The following is a 23,348-nucleotide window of genomic DNA, read 5'->3' on the forward strand; positions in this document are numbered from 1 at the left end:
GACGTATAAACATGAATTTATCAAAAGGTATTTAATCAAATGCCATAAAACTACGTTGTTGGTTATCTTTTTTTCATCTCCCTTTTCCGTCATACTCGAGCGCAGAACAAAAGTCGAATATTTCTGACGGGACAGGGTTTGGTTTGGTGGCGATCGCATGCACAGAGAAAAAACGACAGAGGGAGAAAAAGAGAAAGAGAGAGAGAGAGAAAGAGAGAGCGAAAGAGAAAGAGAAAAAACCGGCCACCCTGCTCCTATTTCATCTTTTTTCCTACATCCGTCCCGTCGTTCCCCTCTTTATCGTCATCACTTTTCTCTCCGTTTCTCCCTTTCTTTTTCTCTTTCTGTCTGTCGTTCTTGTTTAAACGTCACTATTCGCGCTTTACATTTAGGTATTGTATCGTCCATTGTTGAGATATCGAACACCGTGCGCGGCTTCAATGTAAATGACGTCAAGCGAAAAAAAAGAGAGAAAGGACGCGGTAGTTGCGTGAAGAAAATAGAAAAAAAATGCTAGAAAGGATGGAAAGGGAGTAAAGGGCACAACCGATGCTATGTACCATCGCGTATAGTGATGCGACAAAGGAAAGGCGCGACGCGCATTTTTGCTCTCTTCAGTGAACTCGCCCATGCGTGTATTTGACACCTACAAACTCGTTCTTCTTCGTGTAAATGTTTCAATTTTTCCTGTTCCTTCGCCCTGTCCATAAATTATTTCATAATTTACGCGATAAACTAAATCATTTAGTGGTTTGTACAAACTATTTTTTTATGTACATTTTCTTTCTATATTTTCATAAATTGAAATTACAAAGAAAAGAAGAAAGAAACAAAACATCTCTATTGAGAGGGTATTTCCATTTTTAATAAATAGACATTCATGGGAAGGTTGGCCTAAAGGCTTATATAAATCAATAGTTATAGAGGAGTCGGCTACAAAGCGAAAAACCCGATTTCGAATTCATGTTTAAATTACTTGAAGGCTTAAATTTTTTCATCTGTCTTATATTTTTTTCGAAGTTTCGTCAGTTCCTTTTTTATAGTTTGTGACTTTACTTATTTCAATTAGACGAAATTATGTGATAAGTATGCCAGCGATGATAATATGGTGATTGCATAAAAGCTCTGCCTGAATCGCTCCTCGTGTTTTTCCGCATTTCCGATAAGAGTGAACGCCATAGAGTATCAGTCGATGGTCGGGTAGAAAAGTTTCTAGAAAAACTTTTCAACCGAGGGTCAAATGCAAACTATCTGGAGTCGTTGCTATAGAATTTTACAGGCACGGCAGTCATCGGATAGGAGAGAGAGAGAGAGAAAGAGAGAGAGAGAGGGAGGTAGAAGTAGAGAGTAAGAGGGTAGAGTCGAATGGTCGAGTGTCGGTCGAATAGAGTGGATTCTGAAATTGCGGCCCACATAGCGGAGTCAAAGCCGCATACGGGGCTTTCTCTCTCTCTCTCTCTCTCTCTCTCTTTCTCTCTCTCACTCACTATCTCACTCTCTCTTTCTTTCAGTCTCTGTTTCTCTTTGTCTTTCTCTGTCTCTCTCTATCTTTCTCTGTTTCTCTCTCTCTCTCTCTCTCTCTCTCTCTCTCTCTCTCTATCTCTACTACTAGTACTACTACTACTACTATTACTACTATTTCATACCTCATGGTCATTTCCCAGTAACGTGCAGCTACCCGTAGTTTTTACTGGCCATGGAACATCAAACGTATAAAAACGGTAATCGAGTGAGAGAGAGAGAGAAAGAGAGAGAGATAGAGAGAGAGAGAGAGAGAGAGAGAGAGTAAGAAAGTAGAATGAGAAAGATTTCGTATGTTTCTAGGACTGGTAGGCCATCGGTAGAATCAAACATGGAGTTGACATAGATCCGTGTTAAATCACGTCTCTGTTGTCACGCTCCATCTATGGCTAACGAGAAAATAAAAATACAAAAAAAAATACAAAAGAGGAAAAAGAAATATAAGATAAACAAATAAATTATTGCGCTCTTACCTCTCTTACTCTTTACATTGTCCTTTTCAATTTGAAAGTTCCTTCTAATAAAAAAGGCGCAATATTTCAAGAAGGAAATATCAATATTACCATATACCATCAATATTACCATATACTATCAGTAATACCATCAAATTATACCATCAATCTGGTTATTTGGAAGCTTCTGTAAAATAAGAAAAAGGAAAGGCGAACGTGCCGAATAGAATAAAGTTGATTCGTGACATAGAAAGTGAAGTAAAAATGAAAAAGTGGAACAAGTGGTGCTATGTTAGTCCGGACGAAGAAACAAGGTAGAGAGTCCAGACAGGGTAGGAAAAAGCGAGGCTTGTGTAAAGCCTGTTAAGTCGAAGATACGATCGAAAGGAGTGTGTCAAAGCTAGCTCAAAGCTGGTTACCATTCTGAATCTCTCCACTTACATGTTCGTGGAATATTCACAGAGAAGAAGACTGGCAACGGTTAGCCTACTAAAACGAAATTCACCTCCATGGAACACGAATGTTGCATTATTCGGGATAGCGGCTTTCGAACTTGCGGCTTCGAGCTTGAGATTCTCTCACTATCGTTCGAAACCACAATGAAAGAATTAAATCCTTGAAAACACGACGCCTGTGCCACTCTCTGGCTTTTAACATTTTCTTCTCTCTCTTTCTTTCTCTTTCTTACCTCTTTCTCTTTGTCCTCCTTTTCTGATTATGCTTTTCTTTTTCATCGACTTTTTTTCTCTTTCTTTATATTTAGAACACCTCCATTGGGATATAATTAAATCGAAAGGAGACGTAATCTTGAGATGACGAACGAAATAATTTTGATTCAAATAAGAAATTACTTTATCGTGGTTATTCATTAGTGTTTTTAAGTGAACTTGTTATACTTATCTACATCTCGAATGTTATAAATTTAATTTGTAATTTATTTACAGCGACTTTAGCAACTTCCTTTTATGAGTCATAAATCGAAGCATATAATCTACTTTAATCGAATTCAGTGATTCATATAATTCCAGTTTGAAGAGTTAAGTCGTTCGTCTCAGTATTTCGTCGTCATAAAATTCGAAAGATTCGTTTAAAACTTTGCTACGGACATCTCTCACCCATTGTAACGACGCGTTACATGAACGCTACTCCTTATCATCGTGGAGATATCATTTTTTACTTCTTGTGATCCTGAAGAGATCATTTTCTAAGCTTCTTAACATATATATGTATCGTGCATCAAAAGAAAGGCATCAAGCAAGTCATTATACATTTTTAAGTGGAAATATTCATTCGTAAACGTTCTAATTCTTTTCTCGTTTGTCGCTAAGCATTATTCAACGATTCGCTATGACATAAGTATATGTATATGGAACATTGTAGTATCGGGGAAAATCGAAATGAAGGAAGTAGAAGCTTTTGGTTGTGGGACGTCAGGTACTACAAGGAAGAAGAGAACAGTTGCGTTTAAGCTGGAGGTCGCTGGGCCTCGACGTTTCATTTCCGTCGACAGGACGGAAGTTTCCACCCCCGGTATAGAGGAGTTTGTCTTTTGTTCACTATGGGGCGAAGTATAGGCAAACAGAGCAAATGGAAGGAGAGACGAGCCAAGAGGGTTGGAGTGAGAAGACGAGTAAGGTAAGTAGAAGGGGTAAAAGAGGAGAAGATCTGGCCGAGAGGACCAGAAGAGAGAGAAAATACTAATAGTAGGAGGTAATGCCATAAAGGAAAACGAGCGGCTTAAAGAGTTTAAATATACGCTGGAAATTAAGGTCGCTTCTACGCAAACGTAAACCTGACTATTTTCTTTCTAATCTTTTTTCCGTCTTCTTGGACTACGTTCTTTCTTTCAACCGCCGCACTGTATCGTCGCAGTGCATTGGGAGAGAAAAAACGACTAGGAACGACAAGGGAAGTTCTTTTTCAACGTTTAAACGTTTCCTGCAAGTGCTCGCTCGCTTGCGAGAGAGGAGAGAGGAGAGAGAGAGAAAGAAATCGAGTCGAGTGTCTCTCGTCTACGTACGTCCACGTTCTTAAGAAGAAGGCAAGGGTATAAAATATGGCCAAGTCTCTTTTGCGCTAGGTGCGCACGGCATTTTGATATCGCAAAGTGCTGCATTTTACGAGCCTTCTAAAAAAGAAGACGCTCCCGAGTAGCCAGTTGGTGTCTTTCTATGTTCGTAAATAATAACGATGCGATGGGAATAATTCTTATCGTAGCATGCATCTTCCTTTCGCTCTTTTCAAACTTTAAGATATCGTTTTTCGCACAAGCGAACTTCCTTTTCTTCGTCCATCGTTATTTTGTTATTTCTGATGTTGTGAATCGAGACTTTTATGGACGATCAAAATGTACTAAAGTCGAAAGCAAAGAAAGTGAAAGAAAGAGAAAGAGCGAACGAAATCGCACAATTTCGTTTCTCGTTCTTTTGCTAAAAGAATGGGACTGTCTTTGAGGGTTCAAAGTGGCCGAGTTTATGACCACCACTGAATCGATTTGGCACAGCATTCTTTGAATGACAACAGATCGAATTGGTTGCTCTTTACGATTTTGATGTTAGGCCAACCAAAGAGGAAGAGTGAGAGAGAGAGAGAGAGAGAGAGAGAGAACGTAGGCGTCGTCGATTCAAAATAGCAACACTACCGAGACCTATATTCTACTTTTGCTCGTGATCATATAGGAATACATATACAGGATGAATCTAAATTCAACCGACAAACCTCCAGTAATTATAAAGGACAGCCAGCTAAATAATTTGAGATAGGAAATCAATAGTCAGAAATCAGTTGTTCACAAGACAGAGTGATAATTATTTTTATTTAAAAACTATTTATGCTTTATCGTCTTATTTTTTAACTGTACTTATAACACAATTATAACTATTTTTAATAAATCAATTATTTAATATAAAAAATTAAATTAATACTACAGTATTCTAAGCCTCTATCTGGATAGGAAACTGTAATTAGACTACCTTAGTGCTTAAGTAAATTAAGGTACAATGCGAGCATATACTTTCTATAGAAAATAATTTTATTATCAAATTCTTTCACCCTATTGGTAAAAAACAAAGGATTTCCAGCATAGTTTACCATCTCAAAATACTTCAAATGATAAAATTCCTCTATTGGCCAACACAGTTTGTCAGTTGAATTTAGATTCACTCTATATATATATTTATTTTATATCTTTCACAGTCAATAGATAAATAGAAGTTATCACAACTTTACTTTTTTTGTTTGATATCTTTTCTGTTGCATCGACTCGAAGATAAATTAACGATAGAGAAGAATCGTTAATGAGAAGGAACATTTAATTTATAAAACAAATATTATTTACAAAAATTTGTAAAAAGATATAATTCGATGGATGGCTTTATGTTAAGCAGTACAGTTGGAAACTATGAGAAAACTAGAACGAACAGAGTGCAGTTGTAAGTCATATAGGAGTACATACATTATTTTAAGCCTTGTCCTTACTGAAGCAAAAACAATAATATTTCATATTGATATTCCATGTATCTTGAAAAAATCGCCGTTTGTTACCGGATCTTTCTGCAGGTTTCTGTCGTCAGGAACGAATGCTGCCGTTTGTTGACTGTTTCCGTTCGAAACGGTAAAAATAAAAAAGAAAAAATAGAGAATACGTGGCAGCAGAAACAAATGCTCCTACAATGTATACATAAGTGTAGTCTTAAAACCGAAACAAAACAAAAATGCTCCTGAGATAATGTTGCTTCAATGTGGGCAAAATATTTCTATAAATTGTTATATATGTTTGTTGAAAATGTTTTGAAATATGCAGTGAACAAAAGACGACAGAAAGTTTCTTATTGTTGCTTCAATGAGGACTTTAAGGCTTAACATAAAATCCTTTTATGGATTAATCTTTTCCATATCTTCGTGTATACCCTTCGTTCTATCTCAACACGATCGGCTGTAGAAAAAATTACAAATTAATTTCTACTGGTCTTGTCTTGCTGACTTCACATTAATCTATTCCATTAATATTAATTATCATTTGACTACAAAAATTTTGTTCGATGATAAATGCATGTAAAATCCTTTCACAAAATGCCATATTCTTTTCTTCATCTCGCGTGTCCGCGTTCTTCCACTGATGACGCTACGTTCGCTTTACGTGCATACATTCGTGTGGTAATCAACTTAGCTGAAACACCCTTCATTCGTGATACAAATAGCAATTCTACTTAGTACATTGTCTCTCTTTGAGATCATCGATATCTGATTTTTCCGACCCTACTTAAAAAATGTAATATAAATTAATATAGTACATTCTGTTTTATCGTTATTCTTAAAAAATGATGAAATATATTATGTCGCCTGTTATCCGATTATAAAGAAAATTCAATTCCAGATTCAATATGTTCAATATCGTACACGATATCTTAATCAATGAGTCATATCTTAATCAACAATATAAACAGCAATTTGGACAATTGACAAAAAACTTAAAAAATAAGAAACAGTAATTCATTCAGTTTTCTCAGCATAACGTTAAGTTAAAATATATATGTTGTTGACAAGATAATATAAAAGATAGTTTAATAGTCGCTTTGAAGAAATATTTTTTGCTTGATTAACGGTTGCCCGACTATCGTGCGAATACTTTATGCCCGGCAATTTTCCAGTAAATCACAAATTAAGAGAGGAGGGTAAGTATCGAGCCCATTAAAGCCAACAACGTCAGGAGCGGCTGATGCAGCGTGGCGCGTCAGCAGATTCTAATTTTGCAGGCGTATATCGCGTCCTCGGCATTCGCCTAACATGCTATTTATCCATATCATTTCCTTTTCGTCTTTTCTCGCCATCTTCCTCATAATTCTCTTTACATGTAGCATCAACGATCGCGCACATTACGTACATTCCATTCTCATTCTTCTGTCCTTTTTCTAGTTCCTGCGAATATTCGTTCGGGCGTTGAACAAAAAATCAACGAAACCAAAGCAACGAACGAACGAACGAACGAACGAACGAACGAACGAACGAACGAACGAACGAACGAACGAACGAACGAACGAACGAACGAATGAACGAACGAACGATCGAACGAACGAACGAATGAACGAACGAACGAGCGAACGAACGCGGCACATTAATTGGAAGCCGGTATTTCGCTTTCCACCGCAATAATTGCTAGACGTATCAGTAATATCGAAGAACTCGTTTTCCAACGGTGTACCATCGACACAAGGACGAATTTCCTCTTCCTGCCTTTACCACTTTTCTCTTACTCTCCTTTATCTACTTCTTTCTCATTAGTATCCGTTGTCGAAGTAAAATCGAAATTCTTGAGAATCACGGAAATTCACGAATTTCTCATTTTCGGATGCCTTCGAAAAGAGGAACCTCCAAATCTCCTGAAGTGACTGCTTTTAAATGGGCGTAGTTAAGAAAACAATGAGTGACCTATGATGAAACGAGATTCGCCGCTTTCCGATGACTCCTTCTCATGTCTATGACATTGAAAAATTGTTGAATTGAAACAATTGATTCCATCCAATAATGAATATCGCCCGCTCAAATCAAATTCTCTGAAAAGTTTTCACGAGAAAAATGATCGGGGATATTCTCGGAATCTATCGCTGACACATCGAGAAAGAAAGAAAGATAGAGAGTTAGAGAGATAAAGAGAAAAAGATAGGACTGATATCGGGGCTAATAGAACGAGTTGCACCAGGGCACCAAGCTCCAAGCCAAGTTTAGCACCGCGGAATCCGGCCCAAACACAACCAAAATAAATACTAATCACAAATCTTAATCAACGGATCCAGGTTTCTATATATAAGTATGGCTCTCTCATTCTGATGCCAAAGCGACTCCCGAAGTTATGTGTCATCGTGAATAATATTCCCTTGGTCTTAAACTACGAATTGAGCGATTAGTATTAATTTTTTTCAATTGGAAGATATTTTTTTTAACAAAGCCCATGTTTTGTTCAAAAATGTTTCGAACATTTGCGCCTGTATAGTTTATAAATCGAATAATTATAAATCGTTAGTTTACAAGACATTTGATGTCGTTACATAATTTACAAAAAGAGGCAAAATATTGACTTCTCTGCAATATAATAATTAAAAATTAAATTTAATATGTATATATATATATATATATATATATATATATATATATACATATATAAGATTGATTACAAATTGATAGTGATTTACTAATTAATTCAGATATCGATTTCAAAGCAGGTTATCGTTATAGATAGAAGCGAATATTGAATCTCGTTACACAAGTGCGTTTGGCATGATTTCCTCGTGATATTCCTCCTCGAATACTTGCGCATCTTGATACTTCCTTGCCTCTTACGTGTACCTTAACTATATATTCATGCGTCTAATTATAAGCGATCTATGTTTGAATAAGTGACCGATATTTTCTGGCATTGACAATACTATCTCTTTCGCTCTGGTTAAAAGTACTAGCATTTATATGACGTGTCGAGTTATGTTGTTTCGTAATGAAGTTATCGAATATTTCGACCTCGTAATTGTCATTCATACCGATACCTTGCAAGAATGATGCGAATGAAAGGTTGATTGGAGACTTTACGAGTTGCCATCTTAGATTTTCATGAATAACATCGTTTCTTCGTATATACATACAGCTTCCTACGGATGAATTATTCGTCGAGGTACGGGACATCTCCTCTTGTTTTGCATTTTACGTCGTATTAATATGTTGCTTTGACGTCACCGATACATTAAATTCAACAGGGAGGACAATTCGAAGTTAACGAAGGTTAACTAATGCGTCTATGCACGAGTTCGCTCATCTTCGCTTTCCCCTTCGTTCTCTTCATTTCCCCCTTTCTCGATACCAATATCGCCTTGCGTAATCGGCTTTTGCTCGGTTAGAAATAAAAGCCATTCCAGTGAATCGCTTTAAAATGCTCATATAACTTCGTTCGATATTTTCGAACATTTTGCCAATGAAAATCCTCACGACTGCGAATAGAAAATATAATTCGATTTTAATGACTTCGCATTTCGACGATTTGTTTCGCATAATTCAATTAAGTGTGCGTGCCTGCTCTTGATACAGTTAGACGTATATGAAATACTATTATATACGACGGTAGAGGATATAGAAAGAAAAGAAAAGAGAAAACTAGTGATTCGAGAGAAAAAAAGACAAAGAGATGAAAGGGCAGGAAGAAGGTGAGAGATAACGAATGAAAACGAAGCATACGCCAGTGAAATCGGATTAAGACATCGAGCTGGATATTGCATTTTTGATCGGGTTCTGCTAGTCCAACGGCCTCCACTGCTCGTAACCGTCGGTGTTTCCTGTTGGATTGAATTATTAAATTCAATTTTTCGAGTACTGAGAGATTTGAATTATTAAACTAGGCTTGGCGCAGAGACTCTTTGCAATCGCGGTCGTGGCCTGTGTTTTTCTATCTATCCATCTCTCTCTTTCTCTCCCTTCCTCTTTTGCTAGCTGGCACACATACTCTATTCTCTTTTTCTTTCTCTCTTTCTCCCTCTCTCTCTCTCCTTCTCTCTCTCTTTTTCTTCTTCTATTTTCTTCTGATTTCAATCACTATCTATTTTTCCTATTTTATCACTAGACTGCGCTTTAGTTTAGTTGCGTAGGTAATTTCATATCGTGCCATTGAAAATTAATAAGGGACAATTTATGATATTTATGCGATTTTTCTCATTTTACCATGTCATCAACTTCGTTCTCGCAGTCGTAGTAGTTGTAGTCGATACTCAGTAGTAGGATCTATGGTTGGCTGGTTTTTAGAAAGATCTTATAGGAGTTCAACGATACGCTCGCTGAATCTTCATCTCGTATGTTGATAAGAAAAATAACAAAAGGCTCTATTTGTACAAATGACGTTTAAATAATAGTAATTGTTATTGTTGGACCGTTTGAAAGAGCTATGAATCGTCTTATATGATAAACGAAACTATTACTTTACTCTCACTATACAGGAATCAAGTAATGTCTAAGAATTTAAAATATCTTATGAGATGCAGAGTGTATGGCGACTCTATTCGTAAAAGCATTCACTCGTGTATTTTGTCAATCGCGGAAAAAACAAACGTAGATAAACGATGCTAAGGGAAAGTAGCTGATCGAAGAGAGATCGATCGAGATCTTCGATTGGACGTATCTCTCTCCAACGGTATTACTGCTATTCCTATTACCGGCCAGAGCAGTAGGACTGTTCTAACTCTCAATCCAGCAGTACTCGAGACAGAACGAACGGACAGAGAGATCTAAAGAGACAAAGAATAGAGGATCTTTACTGGCTAGTTTTCCGCGCGATTTCCCGCGAGAAAACGAGAAAGGATTGAGGATCCGAGATTGGAACGGGACGAGGTGGTTGTCACGGAAGCGAGGAGCTAAAAGAAAAGACGGAGAAAGAGAAAGTCGAAATCGAAAAAGCTCCGAGAAAGCTTCTTAAGTGGGTAGTGCGGCGAAGAGCCGAACTGTTCGACGGTGAGTTAAAGGTAAGAGGGAGAAAGATGGATAGAGCTGGAGAAAGAAAGGAGAGAGAGAAAGGGAGATGGAAACAGAAGGAAAGAGCTAGAGAAGAGAAAAGGGAAGAATGGAAAGATATCAAAGAAGACAATGGTGTAAGTGAGACGTAGAGTACTGGCTTAGCGGAGCGTATTATCGTATGAGAATCTCTCATCGGATCCAATAGTTCGAGCGCGCGGATGTGGAATAAAGCTCATCAAGGATTCAGTCCGCAATCCGCATTCGATGAATTAAAGATGTCTCCAAGAGTAACAAGAATGGATATCTCCTTTATATATATATATATATATATATATATGTATATATATATATATATATATCTATATATATATGTATATATATATATATATATAGATATATATATATATCTTTCGTTACTCGCTTTTACGCGAAGCATCGCAGATCTTGGTCGTTGCACCCGTTCAGTGGTGGTTCTCTTTCTTCCCGCTCTCTGCGAAGTCCCGTAGACTTTTACCCTCCTCATTAGCAATGGGATTAAGCTCTATCATTATACGACCATCGTTCATCGTCGGAAAAGGAAGAAGTTCTATGGATTTTCCTTCGGCTTTATGTCGAATTCGATACCATAAATTGTCGAAGAAGTATCGATGTATAAAGAATAGAAGAGAGAAAGAGAGAGAGAGAAAGAGAAAGAGAAAGAGGGAGAGATAGAGAAGAAAAATATGTGAGTGAAGTTCACAGAAAACTTGATGAATCATTTACGAACGAATATATTTCCTTACTATTGCGAATCTTGGAAATATGAGATATCTTGAAAAAGGATAGATTATGTTTCTTGAGTCTTGGTTCAAGGCGTAGAAAGGGAGAGTTTAATTCATAATAAAAGAAAGTGTCAGCGTAAAATCCTATCGCAAGGTAGCTACGATAAATTTGCCTGGTGGTAAAGAAGATGAGGTTGAGGTTGAAGGGTAGAGGGAAGTGCTAGAAATGAGAGGGCGCCAGGGGTTGAGTAGATTTGTACCTGCGTGGTTGCCATCATTAGAATGGTGGGCCATAGCTGCAATGCGGGCACCCATGCGACCGAGTGGTGGGGATAGAGTGGTGGCTAGATACCCACTATGCATCGAGTATGCACTATCGCAACTCGTAGAAGAACGGGTTTGGCTCGTGGCCAGGTAGGCTTCAGGTTCTGTCATCCCTCCTACGTTCCTATGTAGCAATCTATATGTGCCTACCAAATCAACTCCTCTTCGTTCCTCTTCTTTCTCTTCTACCTCCCTTCTTCTTCTTCTTCTTCTCCTTCTCTCCACCTTCTTCTTCTTTCTACTCGAATCGGCCCTCCAGCAGAATCTACGACTATAATGTCAGTGTCCTTTTTTGCTATTTTCTAGAATATAAATAGAAGATATATAAATAGACCGTCTTCTTTTTTCCGATCACTTTTTTATCCTTATTTTTCGTAGACTAACATTATATCTACGTCTTTGTTAATTATTTTAAAAATATTTTTTAACTAGGTTTAAGATAATTTATTTCAATATTATTGTTCGTAAACTCATTTCCATTAAAAAATTTATTCCATGCCAATAAGTTTAAGGAAAGTCCAAAAGCAGAATTTGATTGATTAAATATTCTGAGAAAAATGGATTAAATTTTTTCATCGATCAATCTTCTTGAAGTTTTACTTGCCGACATGCAATTGTAATGCGTAATCCGTAACGCATTGCAAGAAAGCAACTTTCATTATCGCGAAATTATTATTTTTAACGTGCTTTTAACTTTTCCCTTTATTTTTTACTTTTTTATTTTGTAGAATCGTTTGCACGATTCGATATTAACCTCTCATTATTATTCGAATATAAAATGTTTGCAAAATTGAACGATTTGTGCATACATCCTTATATCTCAATACTTGCTTGAAAGATAAATGATAATATCTTCCAGTTTTTTTTTCTTCTTAGATCGGTCTAGTTCAAATTTCAAGACAAATTTGTACTTACGGTAACGGTTAATGGCTATTCATAAAAAAAAGCGCGTATCCACAGCACTGTCTTTTTGGAATGCTGCGTGATGGTTAAAATAGACCGGCACGCGAACGAAAACAACATGAAACATAGAGTTATACGCTCCCCTCTTTCATCTCCTGCTCCTGTTTGTTCATCTCTTTTTCTCCCCTTCTCTCTCTCTCTCTCTCTCTCATTGCATCTCTGTACATCTTTATCTTTCTCAAGCTACAAAGTTCGTCCAGAAAAGAGGTCTACGTACTACGTTTCTCCTGCCAACAGACTGAAGTTTATTTATTTATTACTGTAAGCGGACACATACGTCGTCGAATAATCATGGTCCTCATATTGCACTGTTGAAATGAAAATTTACTTTAACAACTGGTCTAGCGTGATGAAAGATTAATCGTTACGGAAGATAATGACAATCACAAGAAGTATAAGTAAAAGTCATAGTTCACAATATTATCATACACGCATATTTATCTTTAATTTTTCTACTCATCTTTTTCGTTCCGTCTTGTAGTTTAAATAACTCTCAAGTTTAAATACAATACTAAAATAATAATCTATTATCGAAGACGCGGCTTGTCTTAACGAGTGGAAAATCTCATCTTTCTAAGATCATAGAAATGGGTACTCCTCTTGTTTCTTCGTTCAAATAAGGAGCCATTAATATAACCTTGGATTGCGCACGTCTCCGCTTTTTTTCCCAACCTCTCCTTTCTCGTTTGCTTTTTCACGCAGCAGTAACTCCGTGTTTATTTAAATAATGCTTTAGGTTGAGCTTTGAGCGTCCTTTGGCGGAGAATAAGTAATCTTGATGGATTCCTGGATGACAAGAATGAGTAGAGGAGAAGAGGAAAACGATGAGAAACAAGAAGTAGAAGAGGAAGAAGAGAAAGAAGAAGGAGAAGGAGGTATAGGAAAGAAAAAGATGAAGACGTAGATAACCTTTGCGAAGAGGATGAGAGCATTTGGGATCGCGTTCGGAAAGAGTGAAAGAGAAAAAGAAGGAAGAACGGAGATATGAGATACAGAAGGATGAGAAGAAAGGGGTAGACAAGGCCATTCGTTTCAATGAACGGTTCTCCGGAATGGGGAACAGGCTTCTCCGTTCCCTCCTTCCAAGTCCCTTCCTCTACTCGATCTCTACTTCTCTTGAAGATCTCAGCATCCATGGAATAGAACGAGATAGAAGCCGCGTATATAGAACTTTATACGAACCCTTCTCTGAATAGAAAAACACTCGAACGGACCAACACCTTTTTTCTTCTTTTCTCGTTTCCTCACCGACGTACTGCTGCTGTATTCTTGCGTGGTTCTTCCACTTCCTTTTCTTTTCCTTCCTCCTTTTTTAGTTCTTCTTCTCTCGCAACCTCGGCATCTTATTTGAATGAAAGCCACCACTACGGTTTTCCGTCTTCTGCTTCTTTCACTTTTTAAATATGGCGACCAATATATTTTGAGAACTTGATTCTATATTGCAAGTTTTCCTGAGAGGTAGGATGTAAAAAGGAAACATCAGAAGAGAGAGAGAGTGAGAGAGAGAGAGAGAGAGAGAGAGAGAGAGAGAGAGAGAGAGAGTGGAAAGTAGGAGTTAGAAAAAGAGAGAGAATACAGCATCCTCGACTCGCTTCGAGGTGCCTTCAAATTTGCTTGGTTGGGCAATTTTCGGAGGCACTCGATGCTGGCCTGCTTGAGCTTAGAAACGACATGAAATAGCGACTTAACTTTCGCCTCGTTGAAGAAATTTTTACCTTTCTTCATATTTCTTTCTGGATCTTGAAAATTAGAATTATTGCTGAAACGTCGTTCTTTCAAAACGATATATAGATCCCAATAGCAAAGAAAATTAGCAAGATTGATAATAATTTGATTGACTCTTTGCGCTTTGATGCGTAAATTTAGGTTTTTATCAAATATTCACATTCACGGTATATGCCACGTGTTTACTTATTAAAGGATACAAAGGTATAATTAATGTTAACAAATGTGCTAGTCGCAGCGTAACATATGGCGTATCACATCGTATTGATTAGCTTCAAAAGTATAACAATATCTCCGATTTAAACTCGAATGATGGCATGAGTTTAAAATAAAAGATACATTGTCCTGTCGTCCTTAGGTTAGATTATTTCTCTTAACTCACACGTTGTCATTTTCTTCTTTCAATTTGAATACGAATTATCTTTTATTCTGCATATCAAATGCCACTCGCACAGTTGTTTATATTGAGTCAACAGTCCTTCTTGCTCTCAAACTTAAATGCAACTAGTTCGTTGCTTTAAGATTTACTAATTTACTTTAGATTAACGATATGAAATTCGTTTTAACTTGAACATCGTTTGACGAAACGCAAATACGTGTAAGTAGTTCGACATGAACATTTTTCACGCGTTTTCATCATTCGTAACGTTTGTAAACGTGTTCCTTGAATTTACCATCTAGAAGAAAAATCGGCTTTAAATGCTTTCAAGATGATTTTATATCTAAAAAATGATGAATTTATTTTTACGTGACAATTTTTTAATTTATGATTATATATTTAAAAAATTTTTCAGAAACTTACAGAACATTTTTGAAATCGCTCAAAATTGTCTGTTTAATATTCGACCTCTCTCATTAAAAAATTGTCCCATTTGCTCTCGTTTAATCATAATTATGAAAACGGGAGACCTTCTTCATGTAGAGAAATTTTAGCTTAGGCAGCCGTATCACATGGATATGGTAAAAGGCCAAAGAACTTGGAAATTCCTTTCTTCCTTGCTTGCTATGTACGAGCGAGAAGGCAAAAGAATGCAAGGAATTGTGCACTAGCGCCGATTCTTCGCGTGAAAAATAAGTCGTGCTGAGGAACAATTAAGGAAATGACGCCCGTAAATTTTCGCGGGTTCTCGAGGACGTTTTAAGAGTACCTTCTCGCAAACGACGAAATTGCTTCCATCAATCCGCGCCGAGACAAATTAAAGAAGCATCGTCGAGCGTCCCACGGTTTGCTCCTCTTCGACTTAACGACATTTTCATAGCTCAAACGGAGAATAATGGAATGGTAGAAGAGAGAGTAAGGATTTAGAAGTGTAGAAGAAACGATTCGATTCAGGACAAACTTCATCATTTTACGCTTTTAGAGATTCCTGATCGTTTTACGTTTACTTGTCAGTCAACTCGGAAGAATTCATATCCAACTTTATTGTCACTAAAATTTCATGAAATTTAACTATCGAAAGAGAGAAAATTCTATGTAGATCTATCGCAGAATTAATAATAATATTTGATAGTATTGTAAAGATAATTAGTTATGTATGTGTGCGTTTGTAAATCTTTAATTAATAAGTTATTTACGATCGATACTTTATGACTATAATATCGTGTTTCGGCTAAACAATACGTTATCATAATTCACCATTTTCAGAGATATCGTCGTAATTGTAGAATAATATACCGGCAGTAGTTTAAAGCGAAATGTAATAATTTAACTAATTATAAGATATTACAAAGTGACTAATGACTAAAGAAAGTCAATTGTACATCGGTGTAGTCGCGGAAGAAACGAATTTTCTCATTCGATCTTTCCTCTGTTAAAGTAGTGATCACCATCATAGTATATTTCAAATTTTCTCTCAAACGCGTCCGTGTGAACTATTTCTGTTGAATTCTCCTTAGTAAATCCGTAAAGATAACCAAATGAGGAAGAAACGCGTCGAGCAAAAGGAAAATTTTCGCATAATTTTCTCTTTTCATAGCCTATCACGTTAGCGTATCTTCAACTTATCGAAGAAGAGCACTTGCAACCGAATAGACTAGTAACTACCGAGCATTACGAGGTTTTCAAAGCAGTCTGGATAAAACAGCGTATAATTAGATAGAGTGTAAGATATATTTGGAGCTTAGCCATATTGGCTCACCGCCAGGGTTCACCATTTTACGATATAACTACGCGTTGCTGGGAGAGAGAGAGAGAGAGAGAGAGAGAGAGAGAGAGAGAGAGAAAGAGATAGAGAGAGAAAGAAAGAGGTGGTAAAGGAAGGGAAGATCGGAAGGGAAAGGAAGGAGAGAACAGAAGGAAAGGTCGAAGGGATGCCATGGTCGGAAAGTATTCGAGATTGGTTACACTATGTTACGTGCCATCGGGCCTTTACAGTGTCCTGCGACGATTTTACCATAGTCTCCAATAAATTGTTGTCTTCATTACACGTATACTATGCGAATAGAAATTGCACTGTAATATATATGATCCAATTTGAGCTCGTCTCATCGGAAATCTCCTTTCTACAAAAGCAATAAGTTTATACATATACTTGCGCTTTAAGAGAATCGATATTTAATTTTTGAAAGATCAGATCAATAACGTCTCGTTGGAAATTAATTACGATGTAACTCGATGATCATGAAAGGAACGTGACAGATAATTTTTCGCTAGAAAATAATCTTTTCAAAAATCCAGCGAACATTAATAATGATATATACATATATTTTCGACCGAGCGTCAATAAGCTCACGTTCGTATATCGAGCATGAGTAATTAGCTCCCTACGACGGCGAGTTAAGCTGACGCTCTCTCGTGGATGCACGCACCATGAGTTTATCACGGTATGCGGATTATGCTCGGCACTGTCAAGTCGCGCTGTTATCTACTAATTCCAATTACTGTCAACGATCCCCTTCGTCTCATCGTTCCAAGAGATTTTCATCAAATCAGGAACGTACTATACGAAATTTTGAAATCTCATAGGTCATGTTATTTTTATGTTCGAATTGATTTTCATACGTAATTTGCGATGTACGAGACCGACGGTGTTTTTCAGTTGCGTGATCCTTTTTCTCATAAAACTATTTTCCCGACACTTGAGTTTGATTTTTAAACGATCGTTAAGCGATCTTTGTTAACAAGTTACTTGCTCGAGTTCGTTTTTCGCGTTTCACCGGGAGATAGAGGACGGCAGGCGTATACCCGTCACGCGGACCAGTTCGATTCCTTCGGGCGATGCGAATTGAGGGGAAAAATGAAAGTTTTAATTCGGTTTTAAATAGAGCTCAAACCGCCCGCAATTACAAAAGTTTTGGTAATAGGCCAAATCCTTTCGGTTGGCGTTCGTTACCAATTCCGTAGCGAATGGTTTTAAATGAGTGCAAAGGTTTTACTGAGTGGTATGTACGTACTTTGAGAAGGGTTCGCGTGATATGCTATTTTGGACTCTATATTTAAAAGATATGATTTCAGAATCTATCACTTGGTTAGAGAAAAAAGGCAGATATATGAATTTAAAATAGGTACATACATTCAATGGACGTAATACATATGTACGACATATAAAAAAAATATAGATACATGTATTCAATGAATATAACATAGATGTAAGACTCGTTAAAAAGTTAAAATTCTATCTTCCTCTTTCCGAGCTGTTGCTCTAATCATTAAGCTATCCAGAGTTTTTTCGGTTAATCTCTCCATGAACGACTACTTATATTAAATGGAGTAAAATACAGAATGGTTCCCACATTCAGTCATTCTGCAAAAACATTCGACCACAAAAGTTCTTTTCTCACTAAATGTTTTTCAATTTTAATGGTACTGGATCCATAAGGCGTCTCTTTGCCAATTCTCCTAATTACCGTTCACGTTGCTGTCGTCGTCTTAAATTTTTCGAGTGTTCGGAACATTTAAGACTTCTCTATCAATTCCCCAGGCCGCCACTCGCGTCACTCTCGTCATCAATTTGTTCCAATAGGTCCTCTTTTTTAATTTAATTTCCCTTCGCGTATTTCTACACGTTTAAGCTAACGACGAAAGTTAAAATTGAACGAAAGTAATTAATACGTGCGCAATTAATAATGGTTTTACAACTTCATCGTGCGTCTTTTCACGAGTTTCGTATTACTTTTTTTCACGAACTTCTTACGTCTTTTCACGAACTTCGTAGATCTTTTTACCAGCGAGGCCTGTTACCTACTAACTATAGATGTATCATTTTTTCCGTCTACCAAAACAATAGCTCTCACCACCCAACAACGTCATAAGACGATTCTATCACATATAGCTAATATATTTATGGAGAATATATAGATATTTATAAACGATAATATTTATAAATGAATTTTATGAGATGAGTAATTCTCATTTTTATTCTTTTTTCCGTTTCAGAGGGCCTTAGAGAGTACTTCACCAAGTATGGAGATATCACAGAGGTCATGGTCATGAAAGATCCCACAACGCGACGATCAAGGTGAGTAATAATTTGGAAAATGTGTTTCACTTTTATCATCAAATAATCATTTATTGGACATGGTCAAGATATTCAAATGCTTGAAAGCACATCGGAGCGTACATCGATCGATCAGTTGGTTCTGCTGCGGCATAATCCTTTGAGCTCTCCCTAGAGGAAAATTGCTAGTGGGTGACCATACCGCGGTTAGTAATTGTACTACGCGAAATTTCCGTTGGTCGAATCTACAGCGCGGTCGCTTATCTTCGTGCGGTTCAGAGGAATGTCCCTCGAGGATCTGGATCATGATCTACGGGAACGATCGACGATCCAGCTCGCGGAATTTGAAAGCACTTATTAACGGCATCATGGTATTCTATGCTCTCGTGTACGCCTTTAGAAATACAGACATGCATGCAAAGTTACATTACTATACGCTTAGGTATTATACTAAATGTTGTTAAAAACATAGCCGTTAATATTTCAATAATTTTTATTGCAATTCCTAAGAATATATGAACAATGAATTCCGTGATAATTATAAAATCATCTTGTTACATTCGAATTCGTAAGAAGAAAAAGGGTACATTCGAAGATCGAATCGTTTTATCGTGCGAACGACAAAGAACCTTTCGTGATGGAAGAGATTATCGCGTTAAGAGATAATATTCATGAGTATGCTAATGTAGAATAAAACGTTACGTTATTCTCAAGTATGCCGGTATAGGAGAAAAATGTCGATGAATAGATGATATGTAAATATGTTGTTCAAACGAAAGGCTCTTTTAACGAGCCAATCGTTGTAAAGTGCGTGTACCTATTTAGAAAATTTATTGAAGCATTAAATATCGGTAGACATAATTAATATTCTACCACGGTGATTACATTCGGTTTTATCGCGGCCAATCGATATATCATAATTGCGTTCATTAAGAGATATGGACATTGTAATCGTGAAGTAGAATCTCACATCTGCACTAGAGCGACGGGTAGATGTTCGCGTTTAAGCGCCGATTTGCTAAATGCAGCGCATCTGCGCTAGATAGCAAAAGGAAATAATGGACGTTTGGGAACGTTCCATGTTTAGCAGGTAAAGCTAATTCACATTTGTTGTCACATTTATCTATCTGATAAGTTTATTCTCGGGCACCATCTCGGCCTACTATCTTTAAATACGTTTCACGAATCACATCGAGATATAAACCTATATAGGCGATTATTAACGTAACGCCAGGTATTACCGAAATAGGTCTCAGGTGCAAAATAAATTTACCGATGGTCAAGCCATCAAGTATAAAAAGGATATGAGGTTTTCTCACCTCGAGGCAAAAAATTGGGAACAAATCTGAAGCGCCATCGGCAAACATCTAGTCACTGGAGTAGGGACGGTAAATGCTGGCATCAGAGTTATTACCGGTTTTTAAATGGTAGGAACAAGGGGAATTGCTACGACGGGGGTAAAAGAAAGAAAAGAGGAATGAGAAAAAGAGAGAAGAAAAAAAATGGACAAAAGCGAAGATATACATTGGACTAGATATAGGTGAACTCAACGCTATGACGTGAAAAGGAAGAATACTTTTTTTCTTGACTTTGGCAAAGCAAAGTGTTATTCACCAATATTTGTAGCACTTCATTTTTGTTCCCTTGTTTCATGGACGACCGTTTAACGAACTAAAAAACGAATAATTTCTCGTCGGCGATTTTATTAATTTTAAGTGATTTTCATCTCTCTCTCTCTCTCTCTCTCTCTCTCTCTTTTTTTGTCTTTTTTCACCCATTTCTCTTTCTGATAAGCTTTAGAAGAAAGAATGCAATTCGTTTGTTATGTTATTACATGATAGTACTCGTACTAAATGTTCGTATGGAACATTTCATAGAATACTCGTACTTTTATATCATTCATAATCAATTCTTGGATGAATAAGTCACATTCACGTTTCTTTTGATGTACAATATTTGAGAAGGAGGCATAATCAAAACAGAAAAAGTATGTTCGACGCATTAAAATCATCGTTTAACGCTAAGATCCAGCGTAGTTTATTCAACGGTAAATTATATGTTGTATATGAAAAATGGAAGAATGGAATATTAATATATCGTTGTTGATAATTTGACGATAATACCTATTTTCTTTCAGAAATGTTAACTCTCATCAAAGAAATAAACGGGCTCGTCTCATTTGTTGATACAGTATTCGAAACAATAATTTGAAAAGATTGCGGACAATAATCGTTGCTAAATTATCGTATAGCTTTTAAATTTTCGTCTCTTTTCCATTAATACCGAATATTCAATTCCTACCTTGTCGTTCTTCGACTAATTAATTGACCAGAAACTTTTAGTCGCCCGTCCCAACCTTCTCTAATTATTCATTCCTTTCATTCCGAAGAGAATGAGAGAGAAAGAGAGAGAAAATGATAACTACGGACAACAAAACGAAACATAGAACAACTTACTCCTGTCAGAGCTATAAAACAGAAGCAACAGCCGAGCCTATTCACACCTGCTTATTAAACGGAAATAAAGCCTGTAGAATCAAAGTCCCTTTACCTTCTTCGTGTTCATTCTCTTCTCTCTCACTTTCTCTCTCTTTTCCTCTCTCTCTCTCTCTCTCTCTCTCTCTCTCACTTTCTCTCTCTTTTCCTCTCTCTCTCACTCTCTCATTCTCTCTCTCTCTCTTCCTTTTCTTTTCCACCCTTCTTGATTTTTCTTTCTTTCTCGCTCCAAATGTTCTAAAATCTGTCGACAGTTAGAAGTTCCGTTCGTTAATCTCTTTATGGATAACCTCGTTTTGATCATATCCGAAAAATATAAAATCCTTTTGTTGACTGAAAACTCCAAGTTTCGGATGTAAAAGAATAGGGAAATTTTGAAAAAGTCTCTTAAGAAATACTCTTTTAAGGTTTCATCACTAACTGGAACTTTGCTATGCTTGTTGCATTTAATCGGAATTCTAATTTGATTATGTAAAATTGAATTGCACGGTGCGTTACAACGAAGTGTGCTTGGAAATTGAGAGAAACGAAGCGTTTGAGATGCCGCTGCCTGCATCCAAGGAAATACGTGACATGTGTGTATGTATTTTGCGTGAGTATTGTAGACACAAAAGATAACGTGCTCGCATGGGTGTATGTTTATATCCAAGTCATTGTAAGGACAAAACGAGTGTGAAAAAAAGATAAAAAAATCAGCTTATATTGAGAGCGTGTAATTTGCATTGTTTTGAAATGTTGCTTTGTCTAACGTTATTTTATGTTTTTGTATTATATATATATATATATATATATATATATATATATTAATATTAATATTTTATTATTATTATTATTATTATTATTATTATTATTATTATTATTATTATTATTATTATTATTATTATTATTATTATTATTATTATTAGTCTGATATTGCGATATTGTCTAGTTACTAATAAACCATTTCATCATTCTAAAAAATTTCCCACAATTATTTCCAAATTAATCGTGTGTCAAGTACTCAATCGGAAGTTCAACTAATCGTGTAACTAGGATAATGCTTATCAATGATACATCATGTCGATTTTATAAACGCTCGAATTATGTAAGTTGGATAATGGCTAATATCGATGATGTATCGTTCATATGGATATACCAACGTTCCGATTAAGTTTACGATTTCCACGAAAGGAAACTCATGTGGAAATGACAAAAATGTCTTTTTGTATCGATTGAATTCTTTCTTTTTTATCATTTGCGACCTTTTTCCCAAAAAGATCTTTCTATTAGTAAAAAATTAATTCATCCGTAATCTCTGGCATATTGGAATTTCTTTTACGTTAGCAAACGGCAACATTTTTCTAGCAGGTGGAAACCACTTAAAGAATGGTCGATGAGAGAAAGTAAATGAGAGAGAGACAAGGCAAAGACATAGTAGGACGTCAGTATAGGATTTTGGAACAAGGGTGGTTGAATCTCTCAGCGCCACGTCGTAGCTCATATTTCCCGCAAAGGGACGTGGATCCTATATGCAGGGAGTGAGACGTGGAGTTACTCTGCGGGTTGTAAATTAATGGTTAGCCCGTGGCACGGGGGTTCGGCCTAAGGGTTTTGCTTGATCTATGGATGGTATGTGTGCTGGGTCAAACCGGGTCTTGCCCACTGATACGGTAGCTTCACGAAAACTGCTTCTTCTGTCTTCTACCTTAATCGCTCCAAGATTGATATCGCCTTCTCTACCTCTATCGTTCGCATAAGAATCCTCCTTTTATCGCCTCGACCTTTCATGAGCTTTCTTCTGGACCTTTAAAAAGTCTCTACACTTTCCATTCATTGTTCTTTTCCTGTCTCCGCGATAATTTCCTTCGAAGGATCGTTATTCACGTACCGAGCGCGAGTATAAAGTCAAACGGCATGCATGGGATAAAGTTAAGTAGTTAAATATTTTTAGGATCTCTATTTATCAGGTTAACGTCCCTTTTACGCCATGGATAGCGTTTCCTTGCGATTTAAAAGAAACGCATTTCAGTCGATTGAATCGTTCTTTTACGATTTCACGAGCAGTCGTGGAGAAGAAGATCCCAGGAACGATTGATGCATAATAGTAGTTATTCGAAAGCAGTTAACTTTAGTGCTCGAGTTTTCAGAATCGTACTTACAAAGGATGTAAGACGACCGTTATTTCTCAGAAAAATCGATATTTCTTGC

General features: G+C 36.7%; 1 protein-coding gene across 13 annotated transcripts in view; it reads left to right on the forward strand.

Annotated features, from left to right (window-relative positions):
• Positions 1-23,348, forward strand: part of LOC124951706 (RNA-binding protein Musashi homolog Rbp6) — a 596,819-nt gene that overhangs the window by 208,056 nt on the left and 365,415 nt on the right. For all 13 annotated transcript variants that reach the window (XR_007101704.1, XM_047500522.1, XM_047500531.1 and 10 more), the window contains one exon: positions 18,606-18,687. Coding sequence is in view for 12 of the 13 variants with exons in the window: in XM_047500522.1 (XP_047356478.1) it covers positions 18,606-18,687 (82 nt within the window). In the remaining variant the exon portion in view is untranslated. The remainder of the gene's footprint in view (positions 1-18,605; positions 18,688-23,348) is intronic.

The sequence above is a fragment of the Vespa velutina genome, chromosome 1 (assembly GCF_912470025.1).
Source record: "Vespa velutina chromosome 1, iVesVel2.1, whole genome shotgun sequence".
Taxonomy (NCBI): domain Eukaryota; kingdom Metazoa; phylum Arthropoda; class Insecta; order Hymenoptera; family Vespidae; genus Vespa; species Vespa velutina.